Source organism: Rattus norvegicus, chromosome 7 (assembly GCF_021556685.1).
Source record: "Rattus norvegicus strain SHRSP/BbbUtx chromosome 7, alternate assembly SHRSP_T2T, whole genome shotgun sequence".
NCBI lineage: Eukaryota > Metazoa > Chordata > Mammalia > Rodentia > Muridae > Rattus > Rattus norvegicus.
The window spans coordinates 132,677,711-132,700,757 of NC_141540.1; the positions used below are offsets into that span (position 1 = coordinate 132,677,711).

The 23,047-nt window shown below is 46.1% G+C and overlaps 1 protein-coding gene across 1 annotated transcript in view; it reads left to right on the plus strand.

Annotated features, from left to right (window-relative positions):
* Muc19 (mucin 19, oligomeric) overlaps positions 1–23,047 on the plus strand; it is a 122,983-nt gene that overhangs the window by 60,336 nt on the left and 39,600 nt on the right. The window contains 15 exon segments of the mRNA NM_001309489.2: positions 182–234; positions 1,075–1,175; positions 1,401–1,552; positions 1,867–2,005; positions 2,970–3,074; positions 3,163–3,357; positions 3,872–4,111; positions 4,803–4,959; positions 6,664–6,789; positions 7,295–7,436; positions 7,900–7,931; positions 8,561–8,593; positions 9,515–9,556; positions 10,039–10,068; positions 13,023–23,035. Coding sequence (NP_001296418.2) covers positions 182–234; positions 1,075–1,175; positions 1,401–1,552; positions 1,867–2,005; positions 2,970–3,074; positions 3,163–3,357; positions 3,872–4,111; positions 4,803–4,959; positions 6,664–6,789; positions 7,295–7,436; positions 7,900–7,931; positions 8,561–8,593; positions 9,515–9,556; positions 10,039–10,068; positions 13,023–23,035 — 11,560 coding nt within the window.

The following is a 23,047-nucleotide window of genomic DNA, read 5'->3' on the forward strand; positions in this document are numbered from 1 at the left end:
TGTGGCTAAACGTTCCATCATGTTCTCTGACACCCATAGAACTTGCACATCCGTAATAAGGTGATACCTTAGGATTTGGCAAAGCTTATACATATTCTTGTTACTGAGCCACATTTATACAATTACCCACAAATATTAATGTCTGAGGGACATAAAATATATGGTTTTGTTTTATTTCCAGTGTCTGTCAGGATGGAGTGCTTCACTGCCAAACTCCCCTTGATTTAACCTTACGTAAGTGCCCTGCCCTCATTTATTTCCCCTCTGATCCTCTTCTCTCCTCACCTCTCTTCCTCTTTTCTTTTCTTTTTTTCTTTTCTTTTCTTTTTTTTTTTTCGGAGCTGGGGACTGAACCCAGGGCCTTGCGCTTGCTAGGCAAGCGCTCTACCACTGAGCTAAATCCCCAACCCCTACCTCTCTTCCTCTTATCATCTATCGTTCATATATCTATCTGTCTGTCTGTCTATCTATCTATCTATCTATCTATCTATCTATCTATCTACATATTTAGCCTATTTTTCCATCCGTCTATCTGTCTCTGTCATCTATCATTTTTTTATCTTTCCATCTATAGCATCATTTCTTTAGCTCATTTTTATCACTTTCTATCTCTACATCACTATTACTATCTCTTTCTACATCTTATTTCTCTATATCTAACTCAACATGTCTATCTCCATCTCTCTCTATTTCTATCTCCATCTCTCTCTATTTCTATCTCCATCTCTCTCTATTTCTATCTCCATCTCTCTCTATTTCCATTTCCATCTGTCTCTCTCTATCTCTAACTCATCTTTCTATCTTATCTCTAGCATCTCTACCCATACTCTTTCAATATATACATAAGAGTATATATACACACATGTATACACACACATATATACATTATATATATATATATATATATATATATATATATATATATATATATATATATTTGCAAGGATAACAGTTCTTCTACCTTAGCAAGTGCTGGAGGTACAGGCATGTGCCAGAACTCCCACTTTTTAAATAAAGTGGTCAAAAAGCAGATCAGAGCTGTATCTGAACAACAACTTGTTTTTCTCCTTGCAGAAAACTGTTCCAGAGGGGCTGAATACATAGACTGCAAAGATCCCAAGGCACAGAGAAGGACTGAAAGGACATGTGCTACCCGGAACATACCTGATTTTGAGGTGGGTAACATGACATCAGAGTGGAAACTTTTAAAAGTTTAAATGTTTCAGGGTAGATATAAAGCTACAGTGTATAAGAAAATAATTAGATCACGTGTGTGTACGCATGATCCTGCACTTGTCAAATGCGGGCCCCGGATGAACGTTAGCTCTATTGATACATTTAAGTTGAAGCTGATGGTGTTACATGGCGACAGAAGTGTTGATTCTCATGTTTTCTTGTAGGGTGACTTGCCTTGCAAACGTGGGTGCTACTGTCCTGTAGGAATGGTCCGTAACTCTAAAGGGATATGTATACATCCTGATGACTGCCCCTGCTCTTTTGGTGACAGAGAATACGAACAAGGAAGTGTTACTTCTGTTGGCTGCAATGAGTGGTAAGTAATAAGGAATTCACAGTTTATTAGTTTTGGATATTTAGAAATGGGTAGTTTGCTGTTATTTTTTTTAATGGGAGTACAGAAGTCATATATAGGACTTTTTCAAAGAACAATGGCCAACTTAAGTTAGCAAAAGGTTTTATGTTTTGTGATATGAACTTTGTATAACATCATACCCTATGAACATTAGGCAATATAAGAAATGCACCTACAATATTTTAACCAAGAAACACTTAATGATTCTTTACAAATCAGAAAAACCATATGAATCCTGACAACATAATTATTACCCTTCCATATTCTCCTTTCAGTACTTGCATAAAAGGGTCTTGGAACTGTACCCAAAATGAGTGTCAGTCCACTTGCCACGTCTATGGAGAAGGACATTATAGAACTTTTGATGGAGAAAGCTACAGCTTCGATGGGCTCTGCCAGTATACATTCCTTGAGGTATATTTTATAATATGTTTTTCTGCCCTTCATAATCATTCTTCATATGTTCACGAGTACAGGGGAATTTTATTTTTAAAAATTAGATTTATAAAAAGAGATCTTGATGTGTTTCTAGAAGGAAGAGTGTTTTCCAGTGTGATGCTGGCTCCGGCAATTCTGCTGACTTGGCAGCATGGCTTCATGAGATGTATGACTGTGGGCATGTTAAGAGATCTGTGTTTAAGATTATAGATCTGTAGAATGTACATGGAAAGTGTCCCTAAATGGGAGCACACATTGTGGCCCACACTAAGTGCTTGGTGAATCTTAGATGCTCTTTTTCTAGGTGTAACGGTAACAATGGGGACCGGAATTCGCCAAGTGCTTCCTTGCCAAGTAAAATGACATAATTTAGCCCTGTTAGAATAAACCATTGCAATACTAAAATGACTATTATTGCTCCTAAAATTCATACAGACAGGGAGATTTGAATGAGTTAAGGAGATTACATTACTAACAAGAGATGGTCGTAGTTTAAGGACGAAATGTCTGATTTCCGTTTATGCTTTGGAGAGGCAATTAAGCTTTTTCCTAGGTATCATCTAATGGGTGTTTTGCTGTTGATTAGTTACCATTGCCTATCAATTTTTATATGAAGTACTAAAGCAAATGAAAGACCTTTAGTGATTTGTAAAACTCAAAAGAAAACCAGTGGTTGATGTATATGACTCGTGTACCGGAATGTCTATAGTAAAGTCTGGTCTTGTGTGGAAGCAATGGGATTGGTTTTGAATCAGAACAGGCTAATTAGAGCCAACTCTGCCTGACCACAAATACAGCCAAACTGATGCATTTTGGGAATTCTTTATCGTAGTGTATGATGTATTCAGTGTATGATGATTAAGGAATCATCAGAAGTGGATGTTACAGCTAAGGTCTATGTTCCTGACATTAATAAACTATTATAACTTACTTTTAACAGGATTATTGTGGCCAAGAAAACGGCACATTCCGTATTTTAACCGAGAGTGTCCCCTGCTGTGAAAACGGGCTTACCTGCTCCAGAAAAATCATTGTGGCTTTCCAGGTGTGGTACAGCTCCTCTTGAATGCCCTCTCAGACTGTGACCTTCAACTGAAAGGGCTCTGAGTCAAAACCTTCCTTTTAATTTATAGGATCAGAACATCATCTTACAAGACGGTAAAGTAACGGCGGTTCAAACTGCGGAAAGTGAGGATTGCGAGCGCAGTGCGAGCTCGTACTCGATCCACACTGTCGGCCTGTACCTGATTGTGAAGCTTCTGAATGGAATCATCCTGATTTGGGACAAATACACAAAAGTGTCTGTTATTCTGGACCCAAGCTGGCAGGTATGGACCTCTCTCACAAGCTGGGGAAATGAACATTTAAAGACATGCCTTCATAGGCCGGAGGGGTGCCCATGGAGGGCTCAGTTCTCTTCAGTTACCATTGAGTTTACTCAAATGACCAGATCTGTCAGGAGCACACGTGTCTTGCTCCTGTTGACCACAAACATGCATCTAGTTTCCCCCATTTATTGTGATGGTTCATAATGTATAGGATTTGTTATTTTTGGATAAATTTCTTCTATTCCTCGTCTTCTCAGGGCTCTTATCATAAGGGGATGTTGGATTTTTTTCAAAAGTCTTTTTCTCTATAGAAATAATTGTGTGAGTTGTCCTGGTGTCCATAATTTGATGTATTATGTATAATATATTTTATGTATATTTTAATATATTATGCTTAATATATTGTGTATGATATATTTATTGACTTGCACACGTCTCTGCATCTCTAAAATGGAAGCACTCGATCAAGCAATTGATCTTGTACTGTGATTTTTTGCCCCTTTAATCAACACAGAACAAAGTGTGCGGTCTTTGTGGAAATAACAATGGCGATCTTAAGGATGACTTCACAACCAGGCACTCTTCAGTAGCTGCTGGAGCACTGGAATTTGCAAACAGCTGGAAAACAAGTCAGGAATGTTCAGATACAGTAACTCAAAGCTTCCCGTGTGACTCGAACCCGTACTGCAAAGCCTGGGCTGAGAAGAAATGCGAGATCATCAGGGATGACACCTTCAGAGACTGCCATAGCAAGGTAGTGCAGCTCCGAGCACCGCTGCTCGCCTGGGTCCTTCCCACACTGCTCCGAGCACCGCCCCTGGTGTGGATCCTTCCCACACTGCCCCGAGCACCACTGCTGGTGTGGATCCTTCCCACACTGCCCCGAGCACCACTGCTGGTGTGGATCCTTCCCGCACTGCTCCGAGCACCGCCCCTGGTGTGGGTCCTTCCCACACTGCTCCGAGCACCGCCCCTGGTGTGGGTCCTTCCCACACTGCTCCGAGCACCGCCCCTGGTGTGGGTCCTTCCCACACTGCTCCGAGCACCGCCCCTGGTGTGGGTCCTTCCCACACTGCTCCGAGCACCGCCCCTGGTGTGGGTCCTTCCCACACTGCTCCGAGCACCGCCCCTGGTGTGGGTCCTTCCCACATTGCTCTGAGCACCACTGCTCGCGTGGGTCCTTCCCACATTGCTCTGAGCACCACTGCTGGTGTGGGTCCTTCCCACACTGCCCCGAGCACCACTGCTGGTGTGGATCCTTCTCACACTGATCCAGGCATCACTGATCACATGGGACCTTCCCACACTGCTCTGAGCTCCATTGCTGGTGTGGGTCCTTCCCATATAGCTCCGAGCATCACTAATCACGTGGGTCCTTCCCACACTGCTCCGAGCATCACTGGTCACGGGGTCCTTCCCAGACACTAGTGTGTTGTGCTCTCTAGGTGGACCCCACGACTTATTACAATGCATGTATTGAAGAAGCCTGCTCTTGTGACATGGAGGGGAAGTACCTTGGCTTCTGTACTGCTGTGGCAATGTATGCCGAGGCGTGCAACGCAGCCGGAGTCTGTGTCTCGTGGAGAAAGCCAAACCTCTGCCGTAAGTGAACGCTGGTCTTCTAAAAGGTGTAGTTAGACAAAGGCTGTTTTCGTAGATGACTGCTCTTTCTCTCTGATTCCCCATTAAACACATGTTCTTAAATCTAGAGAGCTGGAAAACTCCCTAACATAGGTATTCATGATGGTGAAAAAACCCAACAGAAGTAACACAAAGTATGTTTTTTAGTATAGAATAGAGTTTATTTAGGGCATGGGGAGGGGAGTTAAGAGGGTAGTAGGGGTGAAGAGACAGAGATGGGGAGAGAGAGAGAGAGAGAGAGAGAGAGAGAGAGAGAGAGAGAGAGAGAGAGGAAGAAGAAGGAGGAAGAGGAGGAAGAGGAGGAGGAAGAGGAGGAAGAGGATAAGGAAGAGGAGGAGGAGGAGGAGGAAGAGGAGGAGGAAGAAGAGGTGGAAGAGTAGGGAGAGGAGGAGGAAGAGGAGGAGGAAGAGGAGGAGGAGGAAGAAGAGGTGGAAGAGTAGGGAGAGGAGGAGGAGGAAGAAGAGGAGGAGGGGGAAGAGGAGGAGGAGGAAAGAAGAAGAAAGGTTTAACATTTTGTGTTCAACTTTAGTTAGAAAGATGAATTTGTTCATAGAGGAATCATATGGAGTACTGATGGTGAATGTATCCCCGCCCTTGATGAATGATGGGTTTGAGTGTTCATGTCTCCTAGGCATGAGCTTCATGTACTACTCTTGGTTGAATTCCCACATATATTTCCTTGATATGCCACCTTACTGATAATGAACTTGAACATGAAATGAATCTCTATACACAGAGCCACATAACCATAATAGAAATCAACCAGCCCTGTCCCCTGTAAGCAAGGCATGATGGGAGATATTTTAAATAAATTAGAAGCATTGATAAGATAAACACTGTATTCCACTTACAAGATTTACTGATGTATCAGCCTCCTTAATTATCTTATTTGAAGAATGTTACATCTCAAAAGAACTTAATTTTCTCAGAATCTTAGTGAAACAGTATTCGCTGTAGCCCAGGATCCTCCAGAACTCCGTAGACAGCCCAGGCTGGCCTTGGTCTTGTAGTGATTCTCCTGGGAAAGCTTCTTCAGTGATTAGAGTATAGGAGTGAGCCACCAACCTGCCTATCAGTCCCTCCCCCTCCAAAAAGAGGGATTGCCTAAGACCATTAGAAAACAGATATTTACACTATGATTTGTAACAGTAGCAAAGTTACAGTTATGAAGTAGCAATGAAATAATTTTATGGTTGGGGTCACCACAACATGAGGAACTGCATTAAAGGGTCACAGCATTAGGAAAGCTGAGAAGAATCTCCAGATGATGGCTTAAAGAATCTCCAGATGAGCTGTAAAAGGGAAAGAGGTAACAAAGTCTGTAAGCAGCCCCCCTACATGTGCACTGTGTTGGACTATATGGCAATTTAGATAAATCCAAAGACGCTTGATGTGGTGAATGACACGTAGTCAGTCTGTCACTGGTGTCATAGGATCCTTGAAGAGAAAAAGAAGAAGAGAAAGAAAGGGGAGAGGGGAGAGGGGAGAGGGACTATGTGAGGAAGGAGGAGGTGGCTGGAGGAGATGGGGCAACGATCAGGATGTAAAGTAAATGAATAAATTAGTGGACAAAAAGCCAAACAGGAATTAAAGGTAGTCTTGGAAATTGAAAGGTGGGAACTGCCACACTAGGGATGAAAGTAATTTGCTGCAATTCGATCATAGCTGTGTACTGTGACTACTACAATGCCCCTGGGGAGTGCAGCTGGCACTACGAACCTTGCGGTACCGTGACAGCCAAAACATGCAAAGATCAGGTCATCGGCCAGAAGTTTTCTTCACTTTTGGAAGGTAAGGCGGACATATTTGAAGAAGCAGGGAAATGCTGCTACCTTTAAAACTAAAGACTATTATTGCTTTCCCTCAATTCAGTGTTGGAGGTCCATAACTGAATGAAGTAATTTTTATTTTAGCGATAGTCCCATAGAACCTTTCATTGGGATGCAGACAGATGTCCTTTCTGGGGAAGAAGATGGCTCTGCTGTCAGTCTGGGTTTACATGCACATCAACAAAGTAGCAAATCATTCAGGAAAAATTTGAATATACTTGAATACATTTAAAACAAGAATATACTTGAGAAGAAAACTTAACATTGACTATAGCTATTACCTTATATAGATTTATAAGGGAGCTTGGTGGTACCTCAGTCCTATTTCCCTCACGTGTCCGTGGGAGAGATGCTTTGCTACACTACACCTCAGCTCACAGAATCTTTGCAATGACTTCAGAAATGTATGGCGAAGCACAATGAGGTTCAGTAATTGGAGGTGAACGGTGGCTTATTGTTTCTTTCAGGCTGTTATGCCAAGTGCCCAGAAAACGCACCCTATCTGGACGAGAACACCATGAAGTGTGTCCAGTTATCCGAGTGTAGCTGCTTCTACAACGACGTCATACCAGCAGGGGGCGCTGTTGTGGATGACTGTGGAAGAACATGGTACGCTCTGTGTGTTACTTTCCAGTGAGCAGTTCTGTGACTTTGCATGTAGGGGGAAAAAAAAATAAAATCACAACCACTGAATGGCTTGCAAAAATCTTTAAATCTTATGAGAAGACAGCAGAAAATTTTGCCATATAGTTTAGGGGAAGGACTACGTATAATTCTAGAGATTACAGATTGTACTTGCAGGTTTTCGACGATGAGACTGTACCAGGGAAACGTGCTTACTGAGTAATGAAGCTGAGGTTGGAGATTGAAAACCTGAGTCGACCATGAGTCAGTCATTCAGTAGTTCTGTAAACTTTGCAGTGAGATGCGAGGGCGGGCATAGCAGATTGGGGAGCGCAGAAGCACGTGCTCAGCGCGCATCCCAGAAGGCAATTAGCTTAGCGCTCAATAAAGCCTGGCACCGAGAGTAAGGTGGAGACTCATTCTTCTCCTTTTCCAACTTAACTTTCAGCTCCTGTACGGCCGGCGAGTTGGAGTGCAGCGGTGAGTGGGTTTTGCTTCAGCTCATTTAGGAAATGTGAGATACGGGGACATGGGATACTTTGTAGGTCACCCACAAAACAGAAGCACACTTTTGACCGCCTGGGATCTGGGGCTGGCCCCATTCCAGACTCTGTGGCTGTTGATAATAACTCTTCAAAGCCAGAGCTGCAAGGACGTTTCAAGGAACTTTCAGTGGTGGCTAATACTTGTGAGTGTTTCCCCTACCGTGTGCATGCCCAGACGTCTATAGATTTAGGGAATTAAGGGGCCGGACAGATATCAGTCCAGGCAGTTTAATGAAGGAGTGGGGCATAAACAACATAGAAAGTATAAAAGTGTATTCAGGGACTCTTGAGAAAAGCGTACATTACAGATGAGTCCCGAGCCTAGGATGCTCAGTGATACAGTGGCTGTGCTGCTACCAAGACAGGACAAAGTCTTGGGTTCAGTCCCCAGAACCTCAATGAAGCAAACAGGAAACCTCAAAGAGTTTCAAAAGAACTTACGAACCGTCCCTACTTTGTATTAAGAACAGTAGGACATGACTGTGGCTTCTACGTGGCTTAAGACGTAGTGTTTTGTCAATGTTCACAATTCCTGTCAATAATGGTCATCCGTGTTCATTTCAGAAACTCCTACGAACTCAACATCAGCAGATAAAGGTACTATTCTGCTTCAAACGTGAGCTCGATCTTTGTGTCAGGGACCCCTGATTTATAGATTCATACAATTTCGTGTCAGTAAAAATATGTTGGCAAACCAGCTAATATCAATGTAAACTAATATTGTTTCCAGAAAATACCAGAATATCACTTGATCCTATTTCTACAAATGAAGTCAGGGAAATAATTACAAATTGCCATAAATACTCTGTGCCACTTAGTTAAATATCATCAACACAAGTTTGACATTTTTAGGTGATAACTTAATAAGTAGTAAATGAAATATGTGGTAGCTTAATGATATAAATATTTGAAAATGATAATCACCCTTAGAGATGTTTTGAAAATAGGATTAGTTCATTCCCTAGTCTTAAATCATGTCTTTATAATATTATTCAGTAGAGGTGTTTAATTTATGTGCATGTAAGAGAATTTCTTGTGCAAATTAGCTTAACTTAATTTGGAGAGGTTGAGTTTACAGACATTTTGAACACACTTGTGGTTGCTACAGCACACGTCTCCCTTGTGTGGCTTAGAAGGGATTTTATTTGCTGTTGAATACTGTTGGGAGGTCACAACAATCAAAAGATTGGGGACCTTAGACTCTGTCAATAAAGTTAGATAGCCTTCTCTAAGTGCTGTTAACACTATGGACAGTGGTGCCTACTTTGATGAGACTTGGTTTCTGAACTGTATTTCTTGGTCACTATAGCTGATGATGACAAAAAATAGTTCTTATTTTTGTGGGCACATAATATGCAGTGCCATTTATACTGATTTCTATGTGACAGTGGTTTGTCACTTCTGCGGATCATTTTATGTTTTTTAATTTGAGTGGCAGACAGGATATTTTTTAAGTGAAATTTCCTTGCACAGATTCCTCAACTAACCTGTTTTCCTAAATCCTTTGTTCCTACACAGTTTCTCTGGCTCCAACTACTTCCGTATTAAGTACATCGGCAGGTAAATAAAAATAAAATGTTCTATATTATATTTCGTTTATGCCCCAATAGCAGAATGAGTGTCCACCTCAGGCGTGTGAGTTCTGCCCCTCAGTCTGCTAGCCTTCATTTATTCATTTCCTAAACGTGTATGCTTAGAATCGAGGTTTCCATCTGGTTAAACTGAGGATGAAGAGCATTGTCCCTATGATCATCGTTCCCAAATGAACACTGCACATTGTTGGCTAGGAGGAAATAACTACGCTAGCAAACATGGTTAAAATTTTCACTTGGGCCCCGAGGGTTAGTTTTAAGCCATGATTAGTGGGTTACAAAACTATATTGAAATGTATAAGAGGCTGGCCAGGGAGCCCGACAGATGCGATACAATGCTTTATATATGTGTTTTGGGAGCTTATATCTAGATGACTACTGTTTACACTTTGTCTAGCTATGCAACCTCTAACTTACATTTCCAAACTATCTGTCTCCTCTGCCTAGCAGTGACAACGGGGGCCAGAAGCTCCACGTCAGGTAAGTCCCTGACAGTAGTAATTTCAGACCCATCTGCCTTTCCTCCCAAGGCCTGTGCCTTTTCAATGATGGTATGTGAGAAGATACTTACATTTCTGTCTTTGAAAAAAAATGTTAAAAGAAATATTTTTTTGTCATTGAGGCAAAACAATCACGCACAATATTTTCTGACTTTTGTTTGTAATCTCTAATCTTTAGAATGCTGTTCCCCAAAACTTAGGGTAACACAGTTATACACACACACACACACACACACACACACACACACACACACACACACATTAAACTCTGGTTTGATTGTGTATTTGAAATACTAAGGTCTAAATTTTCCCACATTGTTTTCATAGTTTAGCCACCACAATCAATGAACAGTCTTCAGTGCCTTAGGCAAATGAAAATGTGAGAAAATGTTGTGGAGAAAAAGTGACTAACCAATGTATCACTACGACTTTACACTTTTATGCATATGTACGTGCACACACACACACATGCTCGTGCACTCACACACACATACACATAGACACACCATTAAAAAGTTGTACACTGTTTCTGAAACGCTTCCTTCCCTATGATCAGGACCTCCTCCCACCAGCCTACTGGACTTCACTTTCTTCTGTGAATTATTCCTTTCTTGAAGTTATTTGCTCTGGTTTTCTATTCTGGCATTCACAACTTCGTATAGGCTTGAGTGTCTGGCAAATATTTTAATGATGAATGGTAACTCTAATGGGTTGAAAATTTTAGCTGTAACTTGTTTTATTGTATTTTAAAAAAGAAAATTAGGAGCTCAGCTTCCTTATTTTGGCATAGAGTTTCTGGTAATGATTGGGCGGATGAATGGATGGATGGATGGATGGCCTGAATATTATTTAAGCTAATAAACCCTTAAGTTTATACACATGTGTTTTATTTATTGAAGATAATCTTCCTTCTATAAACTGAAAATAAATAAAACCATGGTGATTTATAGATTACGACTTTATATAATATAGAGTTATGAATATAATTTAAAACATTTTATAGTACTTAGTGTTATTTATTTGATAATCATTATCCTTTACATATAAATAAAATGCATCTTGGTGAGGAAAAATTATAGCAGTTACCTGTATCGAAATATCAGCTCTCAGGTCTGTGAGATAGCTTTACCATTACAAAGTACTTGCCACCACGCCTGAGGATCTGAGGCCAATTCCTTGCATTTATGTGGTGGAAGGAAAGGGCCAACTATCACAGCGTGCCCCTGTCTGCCACAAGTATGATAGGGCTGTAACCCGCAAATTAATTACAAAGTTAAAAATGGTTGTGATTGATGTTCTTGAAATGAGAGCTGCCTAGGTGCTTCTTCCCAACTTCATTTTCAGTTGGGTTTGCATCAGTAACACTGGGACATAAGCATCTTAGGAAGACTGGTTCAATTCAAGATGTTTTTTGGCATTCTGTTCTCATTAATTTATATTCCCAGGTCAGTCGCAATTGTAGCCAGTGTGATTTGTACATGGTTTCATGTTCTTGCAAAATGATAACCTCCTCCCTGCATTAACTGGGCCCCTGGCGGTGAACCGCATGTCTAACTCTCAGCTTGGTTTTCTTTCTACGATGAGCAGGCTGGTGCAAACCCAGTGTTCAATATTGGTTAATTGTCTATAAAAGCTCTGAGTCTTGCAACCATTTAAATAGAGTTTCCACGATTGCTTTTGTCCTAAAGGTTCACCAGGGTGCTGCGCAGTTAGGGTAACTGCTGACACTGGTACAGAACACTGTGCACACTGCTTTAAGTTTTAAGGAACATTGAAAAAAATTAAAATGTAGAGGTATCAAGATAAAAAGTTTATTTTTCATAAAACTTATAAATAGATACTATCGATATACATGTGTGTATATGTATATATATACATGAGTAAACATGAATATACATGTGTATGTATGTATAAACATGAGTAAACATGCATATATATTATCATAGATGTTTATATTTACACATATGCATATTTATTTGTCTCTACAGACATACATATTAGAATGTATACATTTTGGAATATTTGTATTACAATATTAGTCTTTTATTGAAAGAATATATAAAATATTATATGTAGAATATACATGTATATGTTTATATTTTATTTTAAATCTATATATCAATTTCTATATATTCTGTCTATACACCAATTTCTTTCTTAAGGAGGGGTAAAAATATACAAGACATGGATGACAGGCCATTTCCATAAAAGCATTATTTCAAGAAGAAAGACATGGCTATATCTGTAGGATGTTCTCTTTCTAGTCAAGTACATTTGTCTTTTCTAGACATTGTATCTGAAGCATTAACTCATTTGATACAGAAAAGCCATACATAGTATCATTTACAACATCACATTGGTAAGGGAGCAGCACAAAGAGGACTGCTGAAGAGTTCCAAGCAGAGAATTACAAACTAGCTTGTGTTTAGATTCCAGCTGGGATGCCTCTCCCAGGAAGTAGACATGGATGTGGAAACACCTCAGTAAGTTACTGAAAGACCAATGTGAAAACTGAAACAAAAGTTCCAATTGCAAACTAGGACTGGTAGTAACCCTTTAAAATAACATTGTAGTTACTTTAATTTAAAATAATAAATGTCAAACTGAAAAGTTTAAATGAAATCTATCACCAAAACAAGAATGAATGATCAACATCTCACCATGAGAGTGGCCATAAAAGGCTCTTAGTAAGGGGCTGCAACAAATATTATGAGAATTGGTTAACTCAGTGAACTTGAAGGAATATATCAGGGCAAAAACCCCCAACAAAACAGAAAGGAAGAATTATAGAAAGTTTACCAAAGGTTACTAGAAAACAATTGATCTAAAATTACTCTAAATTAATTCTTATACTTTAATACTTGAAAGATTTAAAAGTTAGAATGCCAAGGTTAAAAAAGGCTTTGAAAGACCAAGTGTTTGCTGTTTCCACAGAGTCTAGAGAAACTACAGTTCGAGCTGGCAGTTCAACAATGGAAGCCCTCACTGCTGGAAAAGCAGAAGCAGGCATTATGGCCACGGCCACCACCGTGACAGTCTCTAATGCCACCTCAGCTCCTGTCTCAACATCTGGAAATCCTGGTACAACAGACGCTCCTGCCGGCACCACTGCCAGTGCAGCCTCTACTCCTGGAAAGGCAGATACGAGCACTACCACCACAGCTGCTCCCACAGCAGCCTCTAATGAAAGCTCAGGTCCTGCTTCTACAGCTGAAAGTCCAGCCTCCACTCTAGGCTCTTCTACAAGCCCTGTTCCTGCTGTCTCCACAGGGGCGAGGGAAGGCACAACGGCTGTGTCTAATAGAACTTCAGCTCCTGTCCCCATGTCTGAAGGAGTAGGTAGTTCAGGAGGCCCGAATGTAACCACAGGACCTGTTGACTCCACAGCTGGGGGACAGTCCACTACACCAGCACCTACAGGAAGCTCAGCTCCTGCTTTGCCTACCTCTGGCAGAAGTGGGCTGAGAGGAGACTCTACTGCAACAGCACCTCCTGTCTCCCCATCTGAACAACGCATGGTCACAGAAGAACTTGCTACCACCCCGCCCAATGCAGCCTCCACTTCTGAAAAAGCAGACACTACACACACCACCAGCACCAGCACCACCACCACCATGGCAGTCTCCAATGGAACGTCAGCTGCTGTCTCCACATCTGGTCAACCTGGCTCTTCTACAGGACCAGCTGGTACCTCAGGCAGTGCAGCCTCCACTTCTAGAATTGCAGAAAAAACCACTACAACAAATCAAACCAACAGCACCGCCACCCCCACTACCCCCACCAACACCACCACCAACACAATTGCAGTCTCTAATGAAACAACACCTACTGCCTCCATATCTGGAGAAACTGGCACACCAGCAGAACCTATTGGTACCTCAGAACATGCAGGCGCCACTACTGGACAGGCAGACACCTCCACTAGGGCAACCACCACCAATACAATCTCCACCGTCACCAACGTGACAGTCTCTAATGCCACCTCAGGTCCTGTCTCAACATCTGGAAATCCTGGTAGAACAGACGCTCCTGCCGGCACCACTGCCAGTGCAGCCTCTACTCCTGGAAAGGCAGATACAACCACTACCACCACAGCTGCTCCCACAGCAGTCTCTAATGAAAGCTCAGGTCCTGCTTCTACAGCTGAAAGTCCAGCCTCCACTCTAGGCTTTTCTACAAGCCCTGTTCCTGCTGTCTCCACAGTGTTGGTGGAAATCACAACAGCTGTGTCTAAAGGAACTTCAGCTCCTGTCACTGCATCTGAAGGAGTAGGCAGTTCAACAGGCACTAATGGAAACTCAGGTCGTGTTCTTTCCACAGCTGGGGGACAGGCCAGTACACCAGCACCTACTGGAAGCTCAGCTCCTGCCTTGTCTACCTCTGTCACAGGTGGGCTGAGGGCAGCCTCTAATTCAACAGCACCTCCTGTCTCCCCATCTCAACAACCTGTGTACACAGCAGAACTTATTCTCATCTCGCCAAATGCAGCCCCCACTTCTGAAAAATCAGAATCTACGACCACCACCAGCACCAGCACCACCACCAACATCGTCACAGTCTCTAATGCCACCTCAGCTCCTGTCTCAACATCTGGAAATCCTGGTGGAACAGATTCTCCTGCTGGCAGCAATGCCAGTGCAGCCACTAAACCTGCAAGGGCAGATATGACCACTACCACCACAGCTGCTCCCACGGAAGTCTCTAATGAAAGCTCAGGTCCTGCTTCTACAGCTGAAAGTCCAGCCTCTACTCTAGGCTCTTCTACAAGCCCTGTTCCTGCTGTCTCCACAGTGTTGATGGATGTCACAACAGCTGTGTCTAAAGGAACTTCAGCTCCTGTCACTGCATCTGAAGGAGTAGGCAGTTCAACAGGCCCTAATGGAACGGCTGGTCCTGTTGTCTCCACAGCTGGGGGACAGGCCAGTACACCAGCACCTACTGGAAGCTCAGCTCCTGCCTTGTCTACCTCTGGCACAAGTGGGCTGAGGGCAGCCTCTAATTCAACAGCACCTCCTGTCTCCCCAACTCAACAACCTGTGAACACAGCAGAACTTGCTCTCACCTCACCAAATGCAGCCCCCACTTCTGAAAAAGCAGAAACCACAAGTATGACCAGCAGCAGCACCAGCACCACCACCACCAGCACCACCACCACCAAAACAGTCTCTAGTGGAACATCAGCTGCTGTCTCCACATCTGGTCAACCTGGCTCTTCTACAGGACCAGCTAGTACCACAGGCAGTGCAGCCTCCACTTCTGGAAAAGGAGATACCACCACGACCACCAACACAACCACAAGCACCACCACGATTTCAGTCTCTAATGAAACAACAACTGTTGCCTCCATATCAGGAGAAACTGGCACAGCAGCAGAACCCGTTGGTACCTCAGAACGTGGAGCCTCCACTGCTCTAAAGGCAGACACCACCACTAGCGCCACCACCACCACCACCATCGTCGCAGTCTCTAATGCCACCTCAGCTCCTGTCTCAACATCTGGAAATCCTGGTAGAACAGATTCTCCTGCTGGCACCACTGCCAGTGCAGCCACTAAACCTGCAAGGGCAGATAGGACCACTACCACCACAGCTGCTCCCACGGCAGTCTCTAATGAAAGCTCAGGTCCTGCTTCTACAACTGAAAGTCCAGCCTCCACTCTAGGCTCTTCTACAAGCCCTGTTCCTGCTGTCTCCACAGTGTTAATGGAATTCACAACAGCTCTGTCTAAAGGAACTTCAGCTCCTGTCACCACATCTGAAGGAGTAGGCAGTTCAACAGGCCCTAATGGAACCGCTGGTCCTGTTGTCTCCACACCTGGGGGACAGGCCAGTACACCAGCACCTACTGGAAGCTCAGCTCCTGCCTTGTCTACATCTGGCACAAGTGGGCTGAGGGCAGCCTCTAATTCAACAGCACCTCCTGTCTCCCCATCTCAACAACCTGTGAACACAGCAGAACTTGCTCTCACCTCACCAAATGCAGCCCCCACTTCTGAAAAAGCAGAAACCACAAGTACAACCAGCACCAGCACCAGCACCAGAGCCACAACCACCACCAAAACAGTCTCTTATGGATCGTCAGCTGCTGTCTCCACATCTGGACAACCTGGCTCTTCTACAAGACCAGCTGATACCTCAGGCAGTGCAGCCTCCACTTCTGGAAACGCAGACACCACCAGGACCACCACCACAACCACCAGCACAGCCAACCCCACCACCACCACAACCACCACCACGATTGTACTCTCTAATGAAACAACACCTGTTGCCCCCACATCTGTAGAAGATGGCACACCAGCAGAACCAGTTGCCACCTCGCCCAATGCAGCCCCCACTTCTGAAAAAGCAGACACCACAACCACGACCAGCAGCAGCGCCAGCACCACAACCACCAGCATTACCACCATGGCAGTCTCTAATGGAACGTCAGCTGCTGTCTCCACATCTGGTCAACCTGGCTCTTCTAAAGGACCCGCTGGTACCTCAGGGAGTGCAGCCTCCACTTTTGGAAACGCAGACACCACCACGACCACCACCACAACCACCACCACCACCACCACCACCACGATTTCAGTCTCTAATGAAACAACAACTTTTGCCTCCATATCTGGAGAAACTGGCACACCAGCAGAAACCGTTGGTACCTCAGAACGTGCAGCCTCCACTGCTCTAAAGGCAGACACCACCACTAGCGCCACCACCAACAACAACACCGTCGCAGTCTCTAATGCCACCTCAGCTCCTGTCTTAACATCTGGAAATCCTGGTATAACAGATTCTCCTGCTGGCACCACTGCCAGTGCAGCCACTAAACCTGCAAGGGCAGATATGACCACTACCACCACAGCTGCTCCCACGGCAGTCTCTAATGAAAGCTCAGGTCCTGCTTCTACAGCTGAAAGTCCAGCCTCCACTCTAGTCTCTTCTACAAGCCCTCTTCCGGCTGTCTCCACAGGGGCGAGTGAAGGCACAACAGCTCTGTCTCAAGGAACTTCAGCTCCTGTCACCACATCTGAAGGAGTAGGCAGTTCAAAAGAACCTAATGGAACCGCTGGTCCTGTTGTCTCCACAGCTGGGGGACAGGCCAGTACACTACCACCTACTGGAAGCTCGGCTCCTGCTTTGTCTACCTCTGGCACAAGTGGGCTGAGGGCAGCCTCTAATTCAACAGCACCTCCTGTCTCCCCATATCAACAACCTGTGAACACAGCAGAACTTGTTCTCACCTCACCAAATGCAGCCCCCACTTCTGAAAAAGCAGAAACCACAAGTACAACCAGCACCAGCACCAGCACCACCACAACCACCAAAACGGTCTCTTATGGATCATCAGCTGCTGTCTCCACATCTGGACAACCTGGCTCTTCTAAAGGACCAGCTGGTACCTCAGGCAGTGCATCCTCCACTTCTGGAAATGCAGACACCACCACGACCACCACCACAACCACCAGCACAGCCAACCCCACCACCACCACAACCACCACCACGATTGTACTCTCTAATGAAACAACACCTGTTGCCTCCACATCTGTAGAAGATGGCACACCAGCAGAACCATTTCCCACCTCGCCCAATGCAGCCCCCACTTCTGAAAAAGCAGACACCACAACCACGACCAGCACCAGCACCAGCACCACAACCACCAGCATTACCACCATGGCAGTCTCTAATGGAACGTCAGCTGCTGTCTCCACATCTGGTCAACCTGGCTCTTCTAAAGGACCTGCTGGTACCTCAGGCATTGAAGTCTCCACTTCTAGAGAAAGAGACACCACCACGACCACCACCACCACCAGGATTTCAGTCTCTAATGAAACAACAACTGTTGCCTCCATATCTGTAGAAACTGGCACACCAGCAGAATCCATTGGTACCTCAGAACGTGCAGGCTCCACTGCTCTAAAGGCAGATACCACCACTAGCGACACCACCACCACCACCACCACCATCGTCGCAGTCTCTAATGCCACCTCAGCTCCTGTCTCAACTTCTGGAAATCCTGGTAGAACAGATTCTCCTGCTGGCACCACTGCCAGTGCAGCCACTAAACCTGTAAGGGCAGATACGGCAGCCTCTAATGAAAGCTCAGGTCCTCCTTCTACAACTGAAGGTCCAGCCTCTACTCTAGGCTCTTTTACAAGCCCTGTTCCTGCTGTCTCCACAGTGTTGATGGATGTCACAACAGCTGTATCTAAAGGAAATTCAGCTCCTGTCACCACATCTGAAGGAGTAGGCAGTTCAACAGGCCCTAATGGAACCGCAGGTCCTGTTGTCTCCACATCTGAGGGACAGGCCAGTACACCAGCACCTACTGGAAGCTCAGCTCCTGCCTTGTCTACCTCTGGCACAAGTGGGCTGAGGGCAGCCTCTAATTCAACAGCACCTCCTGTCTCCCCATCTCAAAAACCTGTGAACACAGCAGAACTTGCTCTCACCTCACCAAATGCCGCCCCCACTTCTGAAAAAGCAGAAACCACAAGTACGACCAGCACCAGCAACAGCACCACCACCAGCACCACCAAAACGGTCTCTAGTGGAACATCAGCTGCTGTCTCCACATCTGGACAACGTGGGTCTTCTACAGGACCAGCTGGTACCTCAGGCAGTGCAACCTCCACTTCTGGAAATGCAGACACCACCACGACCACCACCATAACCACCAGCACAGCCAACCCCACCACCACCACAACCACCACCACGATTGTACTCTCTAATGAAACAACACCTGTTGCCTCCACATCTGTAGAAGATGGCACACCAGCAGAACCACTTGCCACCTCGCCCAATGCAGCCCCCACTTCTGAAAAAGCAGACACCACAACCACGACCAGCACCAGCAACAGCACCACAACCGCCAGCATTACCACCATGGCAGTCTCTAATGGAACGTCAGCTGATGTCTCCACATCTGGTCAACCTGGCTCTTCTAAAGGACCCGCTGGTACCTCAGGGAGTGCAGCCTCCACTTTTGGAAACGCAGACACCACCACGACCACCACCACAACCACCACCACCACCACGATTTCAGTCTCTAATGAAACAACAACTGTTGCCTCCATATCTGGAGAAACTGGCACACCAGCAGAAACCGTTGGTACCTCAGAACGTGCAGCCTCCACTGCTCTAAAGGCAGACACCACCACTAGGGCCACCACCACCACCAACACCGTCGCAGTCTCTAATGCCACCTCAGCTCCTGTCTCAAGTTCTGGAAATCCTGGTAGAACAGATTCTCCTGCTGGCACCACGGCCAGTGCAGCCACTAAACCTGCAAGGGCAGATACGACCACTACCACCACAGCTGCTCCCACGGCAGTCTCTAATGAAAGCTCAGGTCCTGCTTCTACAGTTGAAAGTCCAGCCTCTACTCTAGGCTCTTCTACAAGCCCTGTTCCTGCTGTCTCCACAGTGTTGATGGAAGTCACAACAGCTCTGTCTAAAGGAACTTCAGCTCCTGTCACCACATCTGAAGGAGTAGGCAGTTCAACAGGCCCTAATGGAACCGCTGGTCCTGTTGTCTCCACACCTGGGGGACAGGCCAGTACACCAGCACCTACTGGAAGCTCAGCTCCTGCCTTGTCTACCTCTGGCACAAGTGGGCTGAGGGCAGCCTCTAATTCAACAGAACCTCCTGTCTCCCCATCTCAACAACCTGTGAACACAGCAGAACTTGCTCTCACCTCACCAAATGCAGCCCCCACTTCTGAAAAAGCAGAAACCACAAGTACGACCAGCACAAGCACCAGCACCACCACCACCACCACCAAAACGGTCTCTTATGGATCGTCAGCTGCTGTCTCCACATCTGGACAACCTGGCTCTTCTACAGGACCAGCTGGTACCTCAGGCAGTGCAGCCTCCACTTCTGGAAATGCAGACACCACCACGACCACCACCACAACCACCAGCACAGCCAACCCCACCACCACCACAACCACCACCAGGATTGTAATCTCTAATGAAACAACACCTGTTGCCTCCACATCTGTAGAAGATGGCACACCAGCAGAACCAGTTGCCACCTCGCCCAATGCAGCCCCCACTTCTGAAAAAGCAGACACCACAACCACGACCAGCACCAGCACCAGCACCACAACCACCAGCATTACCACCATGGCAGTCTCTAATGGAACGTCAGCTGCTGTCTCCACATCTGGTCAACCTGGCTCTTCTAAAGGACCTGCTGGTACCTCAGGGAGTGCAGCCTCCACTTCTGGAAACGCAGACACAACCACAACCACCACCACAACCAACACCACCACCACGATTTCAGTCTCTAATGAAATAACAACTGTTGCCTCCATATCTGGAGGAACTGGAACACCAGCAGAATCCATTGGTACCTCAGAACGTGCAGCCTCCACTGCTCTAAAGGCAGACACCACCACTAGCGCCACCACTACCACCACCATCGTCGCAGTCTCTAATGCCACCTCAGCTCCTGTCTCAACTTCTGGAAATCCTGGTAGAACAGATTCTCCTGCTGGCACCACTGCCAGTGCAGCCACTAAACCTATAAGGGCAGATACGGCAGTCTCTAATGAAAGCTCAGGTCCTGCTTCTACAGCTGAAAGTCCAGCCTCTACTCTAGGCTCTTCTACAAGCCCTCTTCCGGCTGTCTCCACAGGGGCGAGTGAAGGCACAACGGCTGTGTTTAAAGGAAATTCAGCTCCTGTCACCACATCTGAAGGTGTAGGCAGTTCAAAAGAACCTAATGGAACGGCAGGTCCTGTTGTCTCCACAGCTGGGGGACAGGCCAGTACACTACCACCTACTGGAAGCTCGGCTCCTGCTTTGTCTACCTCTGGCACAAGTGGGCTGAGGGCAGCCTCTAATTCAACAGCACCTCCTGTCTCCCCATCTCAACAACCTGTGAACACAGCAGAACTTGCTCTCACCTCACCAAATGCAGCCCCCACTTCTGAAAAAGCAGAAACCACAAGTACAACCAGCACCAGCACCAGTACCACCACAACCACCAAAACGGTCTCTTATGGATCATCAGCTGCTGTCTCCACATCTGGACAACCTGGCTCTTCTAAAGGACCAGCTGGTACCTCAGGCAGTGCAGCCTCCACTTCTGGAAATGCAGACACCACCACGACCACCACCACAACCACCAGCACAGCCAACCCCACCACCACCACAACCACCACCAGGATTGTAATCTCTAATGAAACAACACCTGTTGCCTCCACATCTGTAGAAGATGGCACACCAGCAGAACCAGTTGCCACCTCGCCCAATGCAGCCCCCACTTCTGAAAAAGCAGACACCACAACCACGACCAGCACCAGCACCAGCACCACAACCACCAGCATTACCACCATGGCAGTCTCTAATGGAACGTCAGCTGCTGTCTCCACATCTGGTCAACCTGGCTCTTCTAAAGGACCCGCTGGTACCTCAGGCAGTGAAGTCTCCACTTCTGGAAAAAGAGACACCACCACGACCACCACCACCACCAGGATTTCAGTCTCTAATGAAACAACAACTGTTGCCTCCCTATCTGTAGAAACTGGCACACCAGCAGAACCCATTGGTACCTCAGAACGTGCAGGCTCCACTGCTCTAAAGGCAGATACCACCACTAGCGACACCACCACCACCACCATCGTCGCAGACTCTAATGCCACCTCAGCTCCTGTCTCAACTTCTGGAAATCCTGGTAGAAGAGATTCTCCTGCTGGCACCACTGCCAGTGCAGCCACTAAACCTGTAAGGGCAGATACGGCAGCCTCTAATGAAAGCTCAGGTCCTGCTTCTACAACTGAAGGTCCAGCCTCTACTCTAGGCTCTTTTACAAGCCCTGTTCCTGCTGTCTCCACAGTGTTGATGGATGTCACAACAGCTGTATCTAAAGGAAATTCAGCTCCTGTCACCACATCTGAAGGAGTAGGCAGTTCAACAGGCCCTAATGGAACCGCAGGTCCTGTTGTCTCCACATCTGAGGGACAGGCCAGTACACCAGCACCTACTGGAAGCTCAGCTCCTGCCTTGTCTACCTCTGGCACAAGTGGGCTGAGGGCAGCCTCTAATTCAACAGCACCTCCTGTCTCCCCATCTCAACAACCTGTGAACACAGCAGAACTTGCTCTCACCTCACCAAATGCCGCCCCCACTTCTGAAAAAGCAGAAACCACAAGTACGACCAGCACCAGCAACAGCACCACCACCAGCACCACCAAAACGGTCTCTAGTGGAACATCAGCTGCTGTCTCCACATCTGAACAACGTGGGTCTTCTACAGGACCAGCTGGTACCTCAGGCAGTGCAACCTCCACTTCTGGAAACGCAGACACCACCACGACCACCACCGTAACCACCAGCACAGCCAACCCCACCACCACCACAACCACCACCACGATTGTACTCTCTAATGAAACAACACCTGTTGCCTCCACATCTGTAGAAGATGGCACACCAGCAGAACCACTTGCCACCTCGCCCAATGCAGCCCCCACTTCTGAAAAAGCAGACACCACAACCACGACCAGCACCAGCACCAGCACCACAACCGCCAGCATTACCACCATGGCAGTCTCTAATGGAACGTCAGCTGATGTCTCCACATCTGGTCAACCTGGCTCTTCTAAAGGACCCGCTGGTACCTCAGGGAGTGCAGCCTCCACTTTTGGAAACGCAGACACCACCACGACCACCACCACAACCACCACCACCACCACGATTTCAGTCTCTAATGAAACAACAACTGTTGCCTCCATATCTGGAGAAACTGGCACACCAGCAGAATCCATTGGTACCTCAGAACGTGCAGCCTCCACTGCTCTAAAGGCAGACACCACCACTAGCGCCACCACTACCACCACCATCGTCGCAGTCTCTAATGCCACCTCAGCTCCTGTCTCAACTTCTGGAAATCCTGGTAGAACAGATTCTCCTGCTGGCACCACTGCCAGTGCAGCCACTAAACCTGCAAGGGCAGATATGACCACTACC